This window comes from Anomaloglossus baeobatrachus, chromosome 2, assembly GCF_048569485.1.
Source record: "Anomaloglossus baeobatrachus isolate aAnoBae1 chromosome 2, aAnoBae1.hap1, whole genome shotgun sequence".
In the NCBI taxonomy this organism is placed as follows: domain Eukaryota; kingdom Metazoa; phylum Chordata; class Amphibia; order Anura; family Aromobatidae; genus Anomaloglossus; species Anomaloglossus baeobatrachus.
In genome coordinates, this window is record NC_134354.1 from 695,068,573 (window position 1) to 695,089,824 (window position 21,252).

At 49.0% G+C, this 21,252-nt stretch overlaps 1 protein-coding gene across 1 annotated transcript in view; it reads left to right on the forward strand.

The window, feature by feature from the left end:
- Nucleotides 1–8,339, forward strand: part of LOC142292122 (keratin, type II cytoskeletal 80-like) — a 55,411-nt gene extending 47,072 nt beyond the window's left edge. The window contains exons 7-9 of the mRNA XM_075337248.1: nt 1,223–1,443; nt 1,749–1,789; nt 6,392–8,339. Of these exons, the coding sequence (XP_075193363.1) occupies nt 1,223–1,443; nt 1,749–1,789; nt 6,392–6,480 (351 nt within the window). The 3' untranslated portion in view covers nt 6,481–8,339. The remainder of the gene's footprint in view (nt 1–1,222; nt 1,444–1,748; nt 1,790–6,391) is intronic.
- The last annotated feature ends 12,913 nt before the right edge of the window (nt 8,340–21,252 follow it).

The following is a 21,252-nucleotide window of genomic DNA, read 5'->3' on the forward strand; positions in this document are numbered from 1 at the left end:
TATGGGAAGAAAGACCCATCTTCGGACACTAGGTAGTGTAGGGATTAGCCTCACGTGAGTGCCCCACTTCCCTCTCCCTAGTGCCAGGACCTTCCGTTACATCTTCCCTTGTTTTCCCTTAGGGCGGCGTTACACGGTACGATATATCGTGCGATATGTCGTCGGGGTCACGGAATTCGTGACGCACATCCGGCATCGTTAGAGATGTCGTACCGTGTGACACCTCCGAACGACTGTTAACGAGCAAAAATACTCACTTTATCGTTGCTCGTTGATACGTCGTTCATTTCCATAATGTCGTTCCTCCTTCTGCGCGCCGGTTGTTCGTCGTTCCCGTGGCAGCACACATCGCTACGTGTGACACCCCGGGAACGACGAACAACAACTTACCTGCGTCCCACCGGCAATGAGGAAGGAAGGAGGTGGGAGGAATGTTACGTCCCGCTCATCTCCGCCCTTCTGCTTCTATTGGCCGGCCGCTGTGTGACATCGCTGTGACGCCGAACGTCACTCCCCCTTCAGGAAGAGGATGTTCGCCGCCCACAGTGACGTCGTTATGGAGGTAAGTACGTGTGACGGGGGTTTAACGACTTTGTATGACACGGGAAATGAATTGCCCGTGACGCAAAAACGACAGGGGTGGGTGCGGTCGCTCATGCGATCGCACGATATATCATCTCATGTAACGCCACCCTTAGAGTTGTATAGCTCGCTGGGTGTCCTCTCGCACCTGACATGACAGACAGGACACAACTAGACCAGACAGGCTAAAACTGTGCAAATTTAGTACAATGGACTTTGCTATATGATACATTGAGTCCATCTTGCTTGACATCTTAGATGCTTTTCTTTATGAAGGAGTGAGGGTGCACACTGCATATTGCTAGTCAACTGTACAAGTATATTCTTATTCATTGATGTAAATATAATGTATCCGATTGGCAATCTTTCACTAAGTCCTCATCTATCAAAGGGTGTGTAGACTTTATGAAAGGGAAATCAAAATAAAAAAAAGAAAATATAGAACTTAATGACTATTCAGTTCAAGATGAATTTTAATCAAACAGGAGGCAGAATAATGGTATCAACTGATATTAAAATACTAAAATGTAATATTTGCATATGAATCAACTTTGGTTTAATTACTATGACAATGATTTCCACCATTAGTGATAATTTTACCGCATTCATGTTTCAATGCTTGATACTTTGCCATCTGCAGTGCGCACAGTTGGAGCAACAAGTGTCATCAGCCAAAGCAAACAGTAATACGTCTGTCCAAGACGCCAATGCAAAACTGGTGGAAATACAGGAAGCCCTGCAAAAAGCAAAACAGGATGTCGCCCTGCAGCTGCGGGAATACCAGGAGCTGATGAATGTCAAACTAGCTCTGGATATTGAGATTGTTACATATAAAAAACTGCTGGAAGGAGAAGAGAGCAGGTGAGAGCCTATAATTTACCATATTGCAATGTCCTGAAACTCATAAAGGGCAGGTACAAATAATTATAAGTTGGATTGATCACTAATGTCCCAAAAAATGTCAGATCTATCAAACCGCACTTGGGCGCTACTTTGATATATTGTGTACTGCCCTGCACCTAACCTTATATTGCTATGGAACTATGCAGACTAAGCATGGTTATGGCGGCTGTGTGAAAAGTGACGATGCATCACTGTATCTCTCTTGTTCGTGTTATGTCACATACTCAGATGTTCTAATTTTTATCATAAATTTTATTTTGCAGGTTACAGTCACCTCCTGTTGTGAATATTCACCGTGAAAACGGTAAGAGCACAAATCTACATTAAAGGGGTTGTCCACTACTTGGATCACTTCTTCCTAATTTCTATATTCACCTGTACAATAAAAACAACCTCTACTTCTGGCGCCGTTCAACAGTTACGTCGAGAGCCCTGCAGTCAATCAGCTTCTGCTTCAATCTCATTTCCATTGGATGAAACTAACACCAGGATAAGGGAGAGCTGCTGCTGCTCTCCGACTTCTCCAGATGTCAGGAATGAGACTGAAGAAGCTACAGCAGATCGGCAGAAAGGTTCACGTGACATAAGAACTAGAGATGAGTGAACCTGAGGTTTGGTTTTCGAACAAAACACCAAAATTAAAACTCAAGGTTCAGGTTCGTGGATTGGATGCTTTATGTGTGAATAAAACATGTGCAGACATCGCTGTGCTCGGGTACACTCGGTGCTCAGCCCTGTCCGAGTCACTTGCTGTGTTTGAACGGCTCACATTGGAGGTAACAACTGCGTGATCAGATGTAGTGTGGCTCACCCTCCCCCGGAAGTATTCTGCTTATGGCTAGCTCTATGTGGGCAGAGACTCAAACTGCCAATCATTGACTGGATCCGGGGTTCAGGTCAAGCTTGAGCTAGGCTCGTTTGCTGCCGGTGAACTGAACCTTAACGGAACCGCTCATCTCTAATAAGAATGTTAGAACTGGACCCCAAGCACCAATGTCCCTAGAATGCCCCCCACCACAACCGAGTATAGACTGTTATTATATTACATGGGAAAATATAGAAATTGAGAAGAGGTTGTCCAAGTATTGGACAACCCCTTTAATATTGTATTGAAATGTGTATGAAGAATAAAAGGACACTTATTATGATATCTAAAGGCCCTAATAAACCTTAGATAACTATTGGCCAAATGCTGTCTGTCCTGAACATTCAGACGTTTCCTCTTGAGTCCTGAGATTTTGGTGTTTTTTTATCATGTTCTCTGTAGGGATAGTGGAGTAATTTGCTCTTAGACATATCTGGCAGAAACTTGTCTGACCCACATAATCACCCAGAAGAGCAAGATAGACAGAAAAATACTTAGCATTGAGAAGACATAGTTATTTGTCAATGATATCATGATGAGATCATATGAAAGTCTTAAGGCCCAGGCCCATTTAGATGAGTAGATAATGGCCGAACGCATGTTCGTAATAACACTCATTCCTAATTATTGGTCTTAGTTAACTTTCTGGCAAACACCCAATGAATGAACAAATACTCATTTGTAGAGCAGTTACATCATTTACGTTGGCATAGAAATCTTTATTATTGCAGAAGATTGCCCCATGTGAGCAGGGACAAGTGTTATCAATGATACAATGCTATATGGGAACAGATTGTATTAGTAATTGTTCTGTTTCCATCATTTCTTTGTTGGCCAATGTAAATAAGACAGTATAGAACAGCTGATCATCTTGTGCATGGGTGAGAAGCTCCTATTAAAGGGAACCTGTCAGCAGAAATTTCGCCCAAAAGCTAAAAGATTCCCCCTCTGCAGCTCCTGGGCTGCATTCTAGAAAGGTCCCTGTTATTATTGTGCCCCATGTGAGACCAAAATAAAGAGTTTATAAAGTGCTACCTTTTTGTGTTCAGATAGTGTAAATGTGACACGGGGGCGGGCTCTCTGGCGTCCGTTATTCTGCCCTCTGGTCCTGTATGCCGCCCCCATCGCTTCTTTCCATAGCTGATTCACCGCCCACTGCTCCAGCCATCCCCGCGCATGCCCAGTGCCAGTCTCACGGGACTGAGCAGTGTGACTACTGGTGACGTGTGCGCAGGCAAGTGATTATGAGCGGGGCTGCGATTGTTATCAGCAAGTACCCGCCCATAATCTCGTGAGCGCGCAAACCTCACCAGCAGTCACACTGTGCTCAGGGTAGTGCTAGACTGTATGGGCTGCTTCCAGGGATGACATCCCTTTTGTCACGTGATAGTATTTTGAACACGCCCCTATCACGTGACAAAAGGGACGTCATCCCTGGAAGCAGCCCATACAGTCTAGCACTACCCTGAGCACAGTGTGACCGCTGGTGAGGTTTGCGCGCTCACGAGATTATGGGCGGGTACTTGCTGATAACAATCACAGCCCCGCTCATAATCACTTGCCTGCGCACACGTCACCAGCGGTCACACTGCTCAGTCCCGTGAGACTGGCACTGGGCATGTGCGGGGATGGCTGGAGCAGTGGGCGGTGAATCAGCTATGGAAAGGAGCGATGGGGGCGGCATACAGGACCAGGGGGCAGAATAACGGACGCCAGAGAGCCCGCCCCCGTGTCACATTTACACTATCTGAACACAAAAAGGTACCACTTTATAAAGTCTTTATTTTGGTCTCACATGGGGCACACTAATAACAGGGACCTTTCTAGAATGCAGCCCAGGAGCTGCAGAGGGGGAATCTTTTAGCTTTTGGGCGAAATTTCTGCTGACAGGTTCCCTTTAAGGGTCTGAAATCAGCTCATCTAAATAGCCCTTTAGTTAATAATCCAGTGTTACACCTCTGTGATTGGTGGGGATTTTCCAATGGTTATCTAAAATTATATTGTACAGTACACTTTAAATGTCATGACAATTACCGGACCAAGCCAAATAACCAAACCTAAAACAAGTGACAAGAAAAATTTTCACTAAAACATTGTCTAAAGAACACTTGAAATATGATCCAATAAGAAGAAAAGCAAATTCAGCGGACCACAGGCAGGGATGAATAAAAAGTCCATTTATAGAAAACTTTAAAAATACAAATGTGTGGTATTGGCATCCACAAAAGAAACACAAGACAAGGGATACAATGCATTTTCGACAACCAACAATCGTTAAGTCTTAGGCGGGCTTTACACGTTGCGACATTGCTACCGATATATCGTCGGGGTCAAGTCGTTAGTGACGCACATCCGGCGCCGGTAGCGAGATCGCAAGATGTAAATCCTAGGTGCGACGATGAACGAGCGCAGAAGCGTAAAATATCGCTGATCTTTGTCACGTCGTTCATTTCCATAATGTCGCTGCTGCAGATACGATGTTGTTTGTCGTTCCTGCAGCACCACACATCACTGTGTGTGAAGCCGCAGGAATGACAAACATCTCCTTACCTGTGTCCACTGCCAATGCGGAAGGAAGAAGGTGGGCGGGATGTTTTGTCCCGCTCATCTCCACCCCTCCGCTTCTATTGGGCGGCTGCTTAGTGACGTCGCTGTGACGCCGAACGCACCTCCCCCTTGAAGGAGGGATTGTTCGGCGGTCACGGCGACATCGCCAACCAGGTATATGCATGTGAAGCTGCCGTAGCGATAATGTTCGCTACGGCAGCTAGTACCAGATATCGCATATACGATGGGGGCGGGTGCAATCGCGCTCGACATCGCCAGCAATTGCTAGCGATGTCACAGCGTGTAAAGCCCGCCTTATTGATGGAAGAAATTGTTGCTTGTCGAAACGCGTTGGATCTCTTGTCTTGTGTTTCTTTGTGGATGCCACTGTAGTGCCCCACGGGGCAGATGGTTAACCTACTCGTTGCCGGCCGGTTGTGGGTCAGGTCAGGCGCTGTCACGGGGTAGCCTTGCCTGGTTCTGCTGCCCCGAGGCGTACAGTAAATGGTGGGGGGAAGCGGGGTACTTGGGAAAGTTTTTCGTTATGCCAGCTGTGGATTATGGCCAGTTGTAGCCGCCGCTGCAGAATTCCTCACCAGGGCAGGTGTTAAGGCAGCCGGGATGGTGTCACTCCCCAAAGGTGGAGTGGGCCCCGGGTGGATGAAGAGGGGAGGTAATGGCGGTTGGCACCAAAGTGCTGGGTGGTGACGCCGGTAAGGACAAGCCAACACAGTTTCTGCGGGTTCAAGATGTAGTTTACTCACAGCTTCAGTCGCCAGCCCAGTAGTACTGGTCACTGCTGTGATGGGCTTCAGTCAATCCCAGGCAAGTAAGGGGCCACCACCGGTGCTTGAAGAGAGAAGGAGAGAGAGAGCGTCCTATTTCTAGGGTGTCCCTCTCAGTACTTAGGTACCCTGGCTGAGCTACCGCTCCAAGCCCCGGGCCTAGTAAAGTCCTAGTTTTCCAAAGGTGTCTTGTCAGAACTATGGTCCCAACAGATCTCCTTTCTGATGTGAGTGTGTTGCACCTATATCTACCCAGTTGGATCCCGCCCCCAGGTGGCTGGCTTCAGTGACCGGGGAAGTCCCATGATCGCGATGGCCACCTCCCTGCCTAACCTGAGCCATCCCACCCTGTGTGAAGGCTCCTAAGCTGTATGTAGTGTGTGAATGTAGAACACCGGTGATTAACCCCCCTTACCTGAGATAGATACTGCACCTTAATTGAGGTGCAGTACCCTGTGGAGACCAGAGCCTCAGGGGTGCCGCACCAATACCACACATTTGTATTTTTAAAGTTTGAAATAAATGGACTATTTATTCATCCCTGCCTGTGGTCCGCTGGATTTTGATTTTCTTCTTATTGAATTTCGGTTAACCTGGACCAGGCATATCCTGTGCGGACATCGTGACACACGCCAGAATGTGGAAATGGTGAGTTAGCTATTTGTGCATTTCTTTATATACTTGAAATATGTCTCTCTTTTGTCTGCAGATGTGAGAAGACCCGATTTCCAAAGGTCTTCCCGATCTCGAACAAGCAGTAGTTCATGGAGTGTAAAGAGCAATACGTCAGATAACTGAGAGGCATCTGGATTCTAGTAAACCACCTAATGTCACTGCCATCTCTTACTCTACTAGTGATAAATACATAGTCTTGTTATCATTAAAACAATTTCTAATTTTAAATATGTGAAAATTAAGAATTACATGAATCAAATTGTGCCAAAATCACTCGTGTAAATTCAAGGTGTACAATTATTTAATGTTTTTATAGATAATTCTAATTTCTACCCAGAAAATTTAATGTATTATATTTGTGTCACTGTTATGTGTATTAATTGCCTCTTAGGTATATAAATTAATGGACTTCAGTTCTTTTTTTATACTAATCACACATTATAGCCAGACATACCCATTGTACAACCTGTGCAGGGGCCCATCTTCAAAACAGGAAGATTTATGCATTGTGATGAGCTACATATTGTTCTTGCACAGAGGCCCTCTTCTGTTTATGCTCCTGTTACACATGCAAAGATAATAATCACACAATATAAAGATAGAAATTGGTCGACCATGGCGAGGCCTGTTCTGAGTGGAACCTGTCTTGTTAAACCACTGCATGATCTTGGCCACCGTTCAGCTGCTCAGTGTGAGGGTGGTGGTAATTTTCTTATAATCTAGGCCATCTTTACATAAAGCAACAATTCTTTTTTTCAGATCCTCAGAGAATTCTTTGTCATGAGGTGCCGTGTTGAACTTCCAGTGCCCAGTATGTGAGAGTGTGTGAGTGATAACACCAAATGTAACACATCTATTCCCCATTCACACCAGATACCTTTTACCACTAATGTCACATGACACCAGGGAGGGAGAATGGCTAATTGGGTACAATTTGCCCATTTTCACCTAGAGAAGAACTCATTATTGTTGCCAGCGGTTTAATACCTGTGTGTTGAGTTATTTAGAGGGCACCAAATTTACACTTTTGCACAAGCCATACACTGACTATTTAACATTGTATCAAAGTGTCATTCCTCCAGTATTGTCCTGTGAAGAGATATAATAGTATAATTACAAAAATGTTAGGGTTGACTCATTTTTGTGATATACTATATATATATATATATATATATATATATGTGTGTAAAGTATCACAAAAATGAGTCCGCCATGTCTATATACATACATTTACACATGTATGTCTGATGTATGCTGGCGCTATCGCTCAGACCTCAGCCTGTCCTGAAGGTGGGGCCTAACCTTTTTGCCACTCTGAATACACCTCTGTATTCACTTCTATAGGAGTTAGAAAAATAGCCAAGCACACCAGAGATTGAAATATGGGTGTACGTACAAGTTTACATCAATTGATGAATGGATCAACAAAAAACCTATAAACCTATATGATATTTTTAATCACGAAGTGTTGAGTAACATATATATTTTCTTTATATGTATTCACTTTTCTTTGTTTGCGATGGCAAATATGAGACTCTTCTCTGTTTAAAGCAAAATTCCAGCAAAAAGAGTATAACAACAAACAAAGCGTACGCTTTTCGAACACATATAAGGCTATAATTAAGCACTGTGTCTGAAATGCGTATGCTTTTTTTCTGTGGTCTTTGGTGGTGGAAGGATTTTTTTCTCCGTGTTTTTTAATATGTCGCAATAAAAATGGTTTTTTTTGAAGGATGATTTTGCTGGAATTCCGATTTCTTCTGGATTTTACCGATTAACGCTATACTACACATTGCTCTTGTTATATTCCTGATGTCAGTGCTTTATACTGCTGCTAATGTACTTTATATACAAAACTGTTACTAGTAATTATTTTCTAAGTAAAAAATATGTTTTAAATATTGATTTGCTAAATGCTAATTATATTACTGTAAATGCTTTGGAAAAAAAAATAAAGGCTCATACCGGCCATTTTTGCTTTATATTAGATGTACATGATTGGTTTGTTGTACAGCATTGCTGTGACATATTTCCGGAGTTTTGTACAACATGTTATTTGTGTTATTTATGGCCCTGGGATTCTCAATTGTAAGTATAGACCCAGAGGGCTGAACCCTGGCAAAGGTGTGCTACCATATTCTAGACATTTTTTGAGAAGTGAAAATGCAACAACTGATTATAGTGTTTTCCTCCCTGTCACTCAATACACAAAGAATAGTTTGTCACATAGCTGTGAGCATCTCTTCTCAAGCATATCAGAAAGCCATGGAACCCATAGGGTGGAGGGGCGACATGACTAGAGGGAAGGGAAGGAGTGATGGGGTTAATGGAAACAGGAATGGTTTGTTTATAAGGCAGAATAGAGGGATTGGTGGGTAGGAGGAGTTCCCTGGAGGAAGAGGTGGGACAGTTGAGGGGTGTAAGTAAAGGACTTTGACTTACCCCCTCTCTCTTGACTTCCGGATATAGAACGATCTGACTGGAGAGGTTCCTATAAGGTGTCAGGACGTCACCTTCTATTTCTCCATGGAGGAGTGGGAGTATTTAGAAGGACACAAAGATCTGTACAAGGACGTCATAATGGAGGTTCCCCAGCCCCTCACATCACCAGACTTCCGGATATGGAACGATCCGGACGTGCGACAGGATGGCTGCTACCCGGGACCAGCGAATTCATCATGGCAGTGCACGGGCCCCTGGCAGCGCGGTCCCACGCCTTGGCTGCTGGGGGTTAACCTGTTGGCACTTTCCCCTCGCTCCCCTGTCAGCTGCGGGCGGCGTCCCCCCTCCCTCATATCTCAGGTACTTGCCGTGTGCGGGGGGAGCGAGGAGGAGATGTGAGAGCCCCTTCGGGGACCCTCCGCGGTAGGACGTGGGCAGGGCAGTACTCAGCTGCTGCTCCGGCCGCGGGAGGAATCTCCGTCCGGGCCGCGGCAGCCGGGAGGGGGGCGTGGCTTGTCTGCGGCCTATTTCCGGTCCGAGCCGCGGCCTGGATTGCTGGATGCGGCGGCTCCCGGACGGGGAGAGTGCCCGGCGGTGACAGAGGCCAGCTTTACCCCTCGCGGACGGTGGGGGGGGCCGCGGAGCTGCAGCCAGTGGTGGGTCCGGCACCAGGGCAGGCGGGCCTGGGGCGACGGGTGCCCAGGAGGCGTCGGTGAGTGGGGGTGACGGCAGGGGCCCTGCGGTTTCTGCTTGGTCACCCAGATCAGGTTGCAGCTCCCGGCCGCGGCGGTCTCCCCCAGGAGGGGGAGGGCCCAGCGGACAGAGGCTTTCATGGGGCCCAGGAGGGCTGGATGCGGCGGCTCCTGGCCAGGAGAGCGCCCGGCGAGGACGGAGGCCAGCGTTACCCCCCTTCCCCCGTGGGTGGAGGGGGGGTGGCCGGGGGGCTGCAGCCAGCAAGGGGTCCGGCACCAGGGCAGGCGAGCCTGGTGCGACGGATGCCCGGGAGGCGTCGGTACGTGGGGGTGACGGCGGGGACCCTGCGGTCCCCGCCTGGTCACCCAGAGCAGGCGTGCAGCTCCCGGCAGCGGCGGTCTCCCCCAGGGGGGCGAGGACCCGGCGGACGGATGCCTTCTGGGCCCAGGTGGGCAGGAGGCTGGCGGCTCTGGATGGGAGTCTGCTGGCAGCAGGTCGGGCCACAGGTACCCCCTGTCCTTGCAGGCAGCAGGGGGGGTCGGGCCAGAAGATGAGGCCCGCGGTGGCAGCCCGTGGGTCAGGATGGTTTCCGGGGTTGTCGCCGCGGGACAGAAGATGGAGCTTGGAGGATGGTGCCCACGCGGCGTACCAGGAGGACGGCCGTGGTGGTGGCAGCGCTTCGGCGGCGTCTGCATTACATGAGCCAGAGGCGGTCGGCTCCAGCGAGGAGGAGGAGGAAGCAGCGACGGAAGAATCAGACGTCTGGATGGCGTGACTTTTATTCCGGGATACGCCGGGTCGCGGTCGGGTGAGACGGCCGTGGATTCGGCAGGGTTGGGGCGCAGTTGGTGGGGGGGGCGGCTGCGGACACGGCAGCGCCAAGTGGGTTTGTGTTTTGACAAGGTATGGGGTTTACTGCAGTGGTGTATACGGTTGTGGAGAGTGCGCATGCACCGCCGGCGGCATGGACGGGAACGGTGGGTAATAGGCGCAGGTGCGGCAGGCAGAGTGAGGGCGCATGAGGCGGCAGGGGAGCATTTTCGGGCAGAGGCGGCAAGGGCTGTGACAGAGTGAGTGGTGAGGAGCGAAGAGGGGGATGAGGTGGTGCATTGGGCTGACAGTGGTCAAGTGTGAGAGTTATGGGTGCTTCAAAGGCCCGCTGGGGGGGGGCTCACTTGCTGGAGGATGTGAGGGATAAGATTTGAATGGGGGAACGTGTAGCAATAGTTTCGCTGCTCCCCCTGGAACAGTTTCACCTGGATTAGGTTAAGCCAAGTGATTCCAGGAAGGATAAGTAGAGGGAGGGGAGCGCCGGTGGAGGCTCACCCCTCGTACATTTGCAACGTGGCTGCGGGCATTTGCGTTTTTGGCAAGGGTATCGGGGGAAGGAATTGGGTAATTGGTTCGGCATGGTTCGGTTATATGGATCCATTTGGGGTGGCTTGTTTAGGTCATATGGCGGTTTAGTCTGGCTTCAGTACGCCGTGTAATTTCAGCAAGGGAAGGTGTTGCGTGCCAGTATGCGGTAGGAGCATACGGGCACATCCTTATGGCTGCAGTGGATGGCGGCTCCTAGTCAGCCCCCCCCCTTTTGGGGGGTAGTTGGCTGTTCGGGGCGTGGAACCCCGGCGACACGGTCGATGAGGGTTTTTTGGGGGGAATAGAATGATGGGTGGTGCAGATTTGGCGCGGACGGTTGTCTTAAGCATACGTGTTGGGTTGTGGTAAGGAACATAGTAATTCTGCGTCTTTCTATTTATATTGGTGGATCTTTGCCTCCTTATTGGAAGTTTGTGCTGGGCGAGGGGACACCTGGTGGTTGTCAGTGGAAAGAGGGGTCAGGACGTGGCTTTGGGCAGGATGGGTGGGCCATTCGGGGCCCTCCTTGTCATGATTGGGTTTCTCTGTTGGTGGGTAGTGCCGGAAATGAGCTGTATATAGATGTATATATTTCGGCTTGTTCAAAACGTATCTTATCTGGAGGAGTCATCGGTGTATGCCTGCTTGGCTCCAGAATTGTCGGCGGTTTATTATGTGTCGTTGGACAGAGGGTGGGATTTGGTAAAGGCGGTGAGCCGTGGAGCATTGATGGCAAAGGTGGATTTGGAGGCGGCATTTAGGTTGTTACTGGTCCACCCTGCTAGCTAGCAGTTCTGGTGCTGCGGTGGGGAGGGGAGTTATTATTATGCTGATCGGTGGGGGCTAATGGGTTTTGTCCCATTTTATGTTCCGTTGGGGGCGGTTATTTCTTTGTGGAGTGGTTTGTGCGTGGTGTGTCCCAGCTTACACCTCTTATTCATTATAGGTTCATTCTCTTTACATCGGGTTGGCGGGTTGATGATTCGTTGAGGTTGTTTGTTTCATTGCAGATGGTGGTGGATACTCTTTTGGGCCTGTTGGCGCAGGCGAAGACTGAGGGTCCAACGCCAGTGATACAGTTTGTGGGGGATAAAGTTTGATGTTATGGTCAGAGAGGTAGGATTCGTGGGTAATGGTGTGGTCCTATGGGCTGCGATAGAGGCAGTTAGGTCAGCTAAGACGGTGCGGTTTCAGGCGGTGCAGTCTTTGCAGGGGCGGTCGAACCACGGGTGCAGAGTTACGCCGCTGGGGGGCGTGTCTGCTGGACGGCTGGCGATGGCTGCGCCAAGGGTGCAGCCATCGGATCATTTGTGTGTGGTCACGAAGGAGATCAATGACGATCTGATGGTGTAGGAGGTTTTTTCTTACGGCGATTTAGTGGCCGCGGATTGTGGCTGGGTAAGGTAGTGCCTGATGGAACGTAGCTGCGGTACTCGGATGCAGCGGGTCCAGTTGGTTTTCTGGTTGGGCATTGTGGGGTAGCGCTTCCAATCGGTGGTAGTAGTCGGGTTGGGGAGGTTGGCAGTTTTTCCAAGAGGAAGGTGTGCTGTCATTCTGACTATCAGTTGGTGGAGAATTCGATTAATAGTTGGTTTGCTAATCCTGGGGCCAAGGGTGGCGTACTTGCGACAGTTGGTTTCGCAATTGTATGCGTTTAAAAAAGAAAAAAAAAAAAAAAAAAAATGGTATGCGTGGCGCAACCAGTACTGGGGTTCGCCAAGGGAATAGCAGCTGCTTTGTTTCCTTCCAGTTCTGCAGGTCTCGGGAGTTGAGGCCGCGTAACAGACGAGGTGGGCACGGTGTGTCCTGAGGGCTTGTGGAGTCTGGTGTGGCTGTGTTGGGGAGCGGCTCGGTGCCCAGTGACTGAGGTTATTTGGGGCTGATATCCAGAAGTGTGGGTGGCGCGGATAACGTTGTTTGGGACAATGTGTGAGGAAGGCCCGGTGGAGTATTTGGTGGGGGTGTTGGCAGTGGTGATTAACGGTTTTCAGGCTGCTAGGCCGGCGTCAGCAGTGGAGCAGAGGGTGGCGGCTGTGGCTGTCTTGTTGAGGATTAGATGTGGAGAGATGTTTTCGCAGGATCTTAGTGCGCGGCAGGCCTTGAAGGGTTTGGTCGTAAGGGTGTGAGGCAGCGGGATACAAGGGTTCGTCTCCGTTGTTTTGTGGAAGCGTTTGGTGAGTGATTTGTGGTGGCTATGTTCATCTGAGCACGAGCAGGTTTTGTTTCCCTTGTCCAAAACGGTTTGTGTTAGCCTTTTGGGAGGCTTTGAGATTGTGGGGTTGGTCAGCCCATCTACGGTTAGGAGCGGAGGTTGGATGTTGGAGGATGTGTCCGAGGTGGTGCAGTGGGTTGAGCGCCGGCTTTGTCGCTCACCGAATCAGATTAGGCGGGTGGTGAAGGTTGGTGTTGTTATACGCGGTCCCGGGTGCGGAATTTATGTTGTGAGGACGCCCAGGATCATTATTGTGTCGCGTTTGTTAAGGTACCATTTTGTGGCAGCGCTGCAGACTGGATTGCAGGTGGCGGGGGTGGGCGCCCGGAATACTACGGGTCGTCTTCCTTCTGGATTGGGCTTCCACGGAGGCCCCTCGGTGGGCTCAGAAAAGGGGTGGTGAGAAGTATTGGGAGGTGGGAGTCCTCTTGTTTCGGTGTTACGTTGGCCTCAGTTGTTATCGGGTTAAGGCCAATGGGGGCGTTTGAGTCTTTTGGGAGTGGAATGGGTTGGCGTAACAGGTTGGGGTTATCTGTGGGTTTATAACCTCTGGGTTTTGTGGTGAGGGTGTGCCTCATTTGGATATTTGGGCATTCGTTGGTTCTCGGGGCCTCGACGGTCTGAGGCTCGCCCAAATTTTGCCAGTGGGGTCTGGACGGGTCGATGGTACTGGTCCAGTGAGTGGGAGGCAGCGATTAGGTATCTCGAGAAGTTATTTATGAATGTTTTAAAAAAAAAAAAAAAAAAAAAATTTGTTGGTTTGTTGCATTGTGGAAGACATACCCGGGCTTAATCGTGGGGTAGTTTTTGATAGTGTGACCGGTTTGGAATGGCGTGTGGCTTGTGCGGTAGGCAGTATCAATCGAGCCTTTATTGGGGGGCGGCGCCTAAAGTTGGTGGCGCTGAACTGGTGGTTTTGGTGATGCGATGGGGGTGCATCTTAACGTTCTTGGTGCTGTTTGTGGACGCTGGGATTGCGTGGAGGTGTGGTACAAGCTTTTGGTGTGTGGCGGGTCCAGGCCACGTAAGGAGTCACGTGCCCTGTCCTGTGGCGGGGGGTAGGTCTGGTCCAGAGGCGGTTGAAGGCAATGGTAACTGGACAGAGAGACACCATCTTGGTATGGTGGCTCCAGGTTCCGGGATGTTGCAGGCACGGGGTTCTGCAAAGTTGGAGGGTTAATCCGTAGGTGATTAATACCTCATCTCTGGGTCGGTGTGTTGCGGCCAGGGATACTGGGGTGAGAAGTGGTTCCTGGACTGGGCCTACTCAGGGTTGTATATTTACTGTATTGGTTACTGTGTTACCTATTGTTATTTGTTGGGGTCGCCCGTTGGACGGCGCCCCCTTGTGTTAGTATGTAAATAATAGGTAATAAAGGCTGCTGTGGCCAATTTTAAACCAAGTCACATGCAGTTCGTGTATTATTTACAGATGGTATTGGTGGGTAACACACATACAGCACGACTGGAGAATCCTTCCTCAATGGTCAAGAAAGCCATGGAACCCATAGGGTGGAGGGGCGACATGACTAGAGGGAAGGGAAGGAGTGATGGGGTTAATGGAAACAGGAATGGTTTGTTTATAAGGCAGAATAGAGGGATTGGTGGGTAGGAGGAGTTCCCTGGAGGAAGAGGTGGGACAGTTGAGGGGTGTAAGTAAAGGACTTTGACTTACCCCCTCTCTCTTGACTTCCGGATATGGAACGATCCCCGCCCACCCTCCCTTGTGTTTAATACCGAGGGGAATTTTGTCTGGGTTGTTTCTTTGTCACAGCAGCGGGGGGTAGGTCTGGTCCAGAGGCGGTTGAAGGCAATGGTAACTGGACAGAGAGACACCATCTTGGTATGGTGGCTCCAGGTTCCGGGATGTTGCAGGCACGGGGTTCTGCAAAGTTGGAGGGTTAATCCGTAGGTGATTAATACCTCATCTCTGGGTCGGTGTGTTGCGGCCAGGGATACTGGGGTGAGAAGTGGTTCCTGGACTGGGCCTACTCAGGGTTGTATATTTACTGTATTGGTTACTGTGTTACCTATTGTTATTTGTTGGGGTCGCCCGTTGGACGGCGCCCCCTTGTGTTAGTATGTAAATAATAGGTAATAAAGGCTGCTGTGGCCAATTTTAAACCAAGTCACATGCAGTTCGTGTATTATTTACAGATGGTATTGGTGGGTAACACACATACAGCACGACTGGAGAATCCTTCCTCAATGGTCATGCTAGAAGTCAAAAGTAGAATGACAGTATGAATCCACACTTCACACAAGAATGTAGACCTGCAGAAAGTGCAAGTGTCATGTGTGTAGCATGGGTGTATCTCTCACGGGTGGATCCCATTTCCTAGAATACAATTGTAAACCAATGGAATTCAGGCACTTCCTGTCATGCTTGGTATGGGGGAATACCCTACAAATGGCAAAAGTGGGGGGGACGAAATGCTGTCTCTACAGAAGGGGGAAGAGGGTGATTTTTTAACCCCTGGTAAAACCTACCTCTGGTCCCTGGCTCCCCTGACATCCCTAGATAGGTTCAGCAGTTATACGCCGATCATAATACCTATACTCTGGCAGACCCTGAAATGAGCCCTAGGTAGTGACCGGATGGGATGAGCACTAGTCAACCCAACTAAGACATAAAGAACACACATGGAAAAAAAACGGGAATGCAAACGGACCACTTATCTGCAAGATGACTTTGGTAGAATAACAGCAACATAAAACAACGTCTGACTTTATAGCATTTTAAAAGATAAGCCAGTCCATCCCTTTATGACCCTACAGTACTGATCCAGTGAAATCACATTTTGAAAGTGTTTGGGACCTGCCTCTGGCTTATTGACAAAAATTAGTTGTCATGTACGACTAGGTTCCTTGCAACTCTACCATTCTATGATTCTATGATATGTGGCGCCCCTGAATATATCAGGGTGCCACATGGTACTACAACCCTTACTAAGGGTCCAGGGCCTACCCCCCCCCCCCCGGTTCCAGGCTCCTAAGGAATCGGTCTCACTAACATCAGCACAAATCCCAATCACACCTCACATCATGACCTGTCAGACACACCAGTAAGTTGGATAAGCAGAATAAGGCCACCCTCCTAGGGATCAGGCAGACTGGTGGGAGGGAAGAAGAGAGCAGAGTAGTGTGAGCCCTCAAAGAGTGAGGAGCTGGAGTAGTAGCTCCCAGGGAGCTAAACCAAGGTTGGGTCGCAGACGGTGGTCCAGGACCAGAGGAGTCGGGGAACGGTGGCAGTGACATTGGAAGGGTGCAACAGACATAGTCTAAGAGGACTGTCAGCATCAGAAACCCAAAAGAACTGACCGGTACCGAGCACGATGGTGTACAGAACCCTAGGTCAGGAGCAGGTTCATCCATCCTGATAATTAACCTGGGATGGAGAGTCTCTTTATGACTTCCCTAGGAGCTCAGAGATTGAAGGCGACAGCACAATGCGGGGGATAGGGCATTCCAGTAACGCGGCCCACTAAAATCCCAAGTGCCAGCCATTAAGAGCACAGCTACACTACAAATATAGTGAGCCGGGCCCCAACAGCTTCACGCCAAGGGGCCACCAAAAACTTCAGAGGCTGGGGCTTTCCCTACCAGCGGAGGGACTGACACCTTGCTGCTCCACACCATCTGCCCAGGTACTCCTTCCAGCAACCACGGAACTCCCATTACCACAACCCGCAGGTGGCATCACGAATGTATCCCCTGTAAATAATCCCCCTTTCAAGGATCGGAGCGAGTGCCTAGCTCGGTTCTGGACCCCTCGAGTCACGACCATCCCGGATCCGAGCACCCCAGTCTGCGCTGGAGTGGCACAGATACTAAGCAGATCCGCCACAAGGAATTTCAGGGCCCCATAATAGAAAACATGTTTGGTCCCCTTGAGGCTCCGCCAGGTTCCACCCCAGCTCCGCCTCCACCCCTCAAATCTTCCACACTTTCACTGTCATTCTTGGAAAAACATGTATGTGTACATTTTTGGAAGGAAACTCATTTTGAAAAAATTATACACCAAGGATTCTGCCCTCGGTCTTGAAAGTGATGCTGAACGTGAGGCTTTTTATGTTTTGCAAGGCCTACTTGACAAACAGTCTCCACGCCACCCAAGTAATTTTCCCACTGAATTACTGCCCAGATCAACTAGATTTCCCTCCTTGTCCGTCTGCCCAGCTGTTGACATCTTCACCAAATTGGTGGTCAATGATTTGAAAAATGTCAATAGGAGACGTAGATTTGACAATTTGACCAGGACCCAACGGGATGCCCTGGCCAAACTGCAATCTTGGCAGGATGTCGTCATTAAGGTGGCGGACAAGGGGGGAAATGTCATGATCTGGCCAGTGTCACTTTATGAAAGAGAAGCTCATAAGTAGTTACGTGACCGTGACACCTATGTTAATCTTACTCATAGCCCCCTCCAATCTTTTCTTAGACAACTGCCATTTATTTTCAATAAAGCCATTGATAACTTTTTATCTCCTTCCTAAAATCTACAAAAAATGCCGCCAACCCATTTGAGCATCCGATTGTGTCTGGCGTGGATGGGTTATGCGATTCCATATGTAAATATATTGATTTCCAACTTAAACCACTTATTGAGATGCTCCCATCTGTCGTACGCCAATCTCTTCCTAGGATTCTGGGAGAGGGAGGTTTTTGGCAATGACGGAGCATCGGGCCATGCCTAGGTGCAGTGCTGGATATGCTATATTGATGATGTTTTATTTTTGTGGCAGGGCACTTCGGAGCAGCTCGAGAACTTCATGTCTGAATTAAACCAGAATCCATACAACATCAAATTAACCTATAAATTAAGCTCCCAGACTATTGATTTTTTAGACATCTTAATCTATATAGGGGAGGATCGTTTGATTCAGGCTGATGTTCTTCGCAAGACTACGGCTACAAACTCTTATTTACATGCAACATCCGCTCATATGCCTTCTACCATCAATGCCATCCTGACCGGCCAATTCCTCAGGATGAGGCGTATCTGTTCTTCCGATGACAACTTTGAGATGCAGTGTGCAGTGCTGAAGGAGAGATTTAGGGAGCGTGGGTATAGCAACCAGTCCATTAAGCACAGCTACTTGAGGGCCAAACATACTGTACACCTCGAGAACAATTGCTGTTGTACAAGAAGAGAAAAGGGGGTTGTGACACTAACATCAGCTACATAAGAACGTATAACCATGAGTGGGAGACCATGAGGGGGGGTGTTGGAGAGGCATTGGCCTGTGCTTAAATCTGACCATAGATATAATGGTAAACAGGAGAAAAACGGGTATATGCCGCGCTTAAAAACCACTGAGTTGGAAGTAATATAATATTTCTCTTTTATTTACAGCATTCCTACGCGTTTCAGAGACAACAGACCGTCTCCTTCTTCAGGGAAAAAAGAAATCTTTTAAATCTGACCATGTCTTGGCCTCCATTCTCCCTGATAAGCCCTTGATGACCACACGCAGATCACAAAATCTCAGGGACGTGCGTGTCAGGAGTCACTATATCCCCCCACCCTCAAACTCCTTTGGATCCAGTGGTCCCCTCCGTGGTTGTTTTCCGTGTGGACGCTGCCTCGCATGCCTGAATGTTCTTCGCAGTATCACATTGGTCAGATGGGGCAAAATGTTATGACATTAAGCAGTATATATTTTGCTCCACTATGTATGTTGTATATTTTGCCACCTGTGCATGCTCCTTGGCCTATGTGGGACTCACTTCACGTGAACTACGTGTTAGAGTCAGGGAGCACGTTAGGGACATTGGGGCTGCGAGAGGCGTCACTGATATGTCTTTACTTAAAACCTTACCATGGTATTTTAAAATACACCGCGTTTGTGACCCTGGATCTTAAAAATTCGGGGAATTGACGTTATTCATGGAGGGATTAGGGGTGGGGACTTAAAATGACATTTGGCCCAATGTGAAATGAAATGGATTGTGACTCTTGACACGCTTGTCCCAAAGGGTATTAATGAGGCCCTTAGCTTTTCGTCCTTTTTGTGACTGCTCGTCCTCCTTTTTTCTTTTTCTTTCTCTCCCTTTTTTTTTCTTCTTTCTCTTTTATATATTGTTTTGAAATAAATCTTTTGCCTCCTCTGCAGATCTGCATGCCAGGTTGTCTTGTCTGTAGCCATCATGGGGAATTGCTGGGGTACATCCGTTGCTTGAGCTCTTTGTCAAGTAGACTACATCTCATATGGAACCTACCTATTTGATTCAACTTGGGACTTTTTATGGATTTTTTTCATTATGTTTTGTTGCAACTGATATTCTTGCTTGCTATATTCATTACATGAGTGGTATCCATATTGCAATATATATTTTGGTGGTTTTGGACCCTTAACATGTATCTACCCTCGTGAGCCGGTTTCTGTGACTACAGTGCACACACACTGCTGCCACATTGTCCCTGGCCTATGGCTTCCAACGTCTTCTGCGTCTGTGTGCGCACCGTCAATGTCCGCCGCGGATGCACAGGGGCAATCGGCCGATAACCCTGCGCATCCGTGGCGGGCGTTGACGGTTGGGTGTTGTGTGCTATGGGGCCTGCAGCATCAGCGCGTGCGCCGCCATTGCGGTCATGTGACTGGTCACATGGGCTTTTCCATGTGGTTTACAGTGACAGCAGCATCTGCGCTATGCACCGCTGCCACGGTCACATGGTCTTCCCCATGTGATTCTAACACATGTTATCATTCTACATGCCCTCGGACGGTCACATTGCTGGATCTTGGTCATCTGATCACCCAATGGGACTTTAAACATGATGTCATCAGTGTACACGCCACCCTGGATGATCACATGGCCAGATCCAGGTCATCTGATCCCCTTATGTGAGTCTAAACATGATGTCATCATTGTACACGCCCCCCAAATGGTCATATGGCCAGACTCTGGTCATCTGATTACCCCATGTGACTCCAGACATGATGTCATCATTGTACACGCCCCCTGGATGGTCACATGGCCAGATCCTGGTCATCTGATCACTTAGTGGTGTTATAAAACTGCAGGGCATCCACATGGCATTGTGACCTCTGAGGAAGCCATGTATTTGGTTATCCCACACACACACTGCTCCTCTGTATTATATCCCCCCCACATACACTGCTCTTCTGTATATCCCCCACACACCGCTCCACTGTATATCCCCCACCACACACTACTCCTCTGTATAATATCCCCCACACACATTGCCACACACTGCTTCTCTGTATAATATCCACCTTACACACACTGCTCCTCTGCATATCCCTCCACACACACTGCTCCTTTGTATAATATCCCCCACACACTGCTCCTCTGTATAATATCCCCCACATACACTGCTCTTCTGCATATCCCCCCCATACACTGCTGGCTGCATACAATTCAGCTGGATGTGCGCCTCTGACACACATTTAGCTGAATCAAGGCAGGAGCTGGGGACGGCAACCCACCTCTACCACCCCCGACAAAGGTGTAGCTAGGTGTTCGACTCAAGGGGGGTGAAACTTATGAATGGGCCTCTAAGCAGGTAACTATGTTTACATCTCTGTTAGAGTCTGCACTCTTCTACCCACACACGCTGGGCGTGGCCGAGTGGGCAAAGTGTGCGGGGGGGCGTAACTGAGCATGCAACGTGTGCGGGGTGCGTGGCCGAGCAGGCAACGTGTGCGGGGGGCGGGGCCGAGCTGAGCGGCCAAAGGGGGCAGGGCCGGGCAAGGCTGGGCCGAGCGGCCAATGCGTGCAGGGGGTGGGGCCGGGCCGGTCCGAGCCGAGCAGCCAATGCGACGGTTGTCACTGTAATGACGTCATTTTGGAGCAAGACAGATAGAATAAGGCAATTATATATATAGATGTGTTCACCCCAGGTGAACACATATAAGAATATAGTAACGCCGCCGGGGCCCCGCCCACCCGAGGACAGACCCCCTCCACTTACAAGTGACCAATTAGATTATTGAGTGGGCGGGGTTTGGCCATGGGTGGGTGGAGTTTTGGCAGCTAAAAGAGCCGTTGAGAGATTTTAGTGGCTCTCCCTGGTGATCCGGCTCCTGTCGGTCACAGCAAGGAGCCGGATCTTTGTGTTGGATCGTTCACGACCGACACATCACTACGATGCGATGCCCTAGAAAGACTTAGCTTGCACCTTAGGCATGTGCAGTGGCTGAAGCAACCCCGCCAGGCCCCTC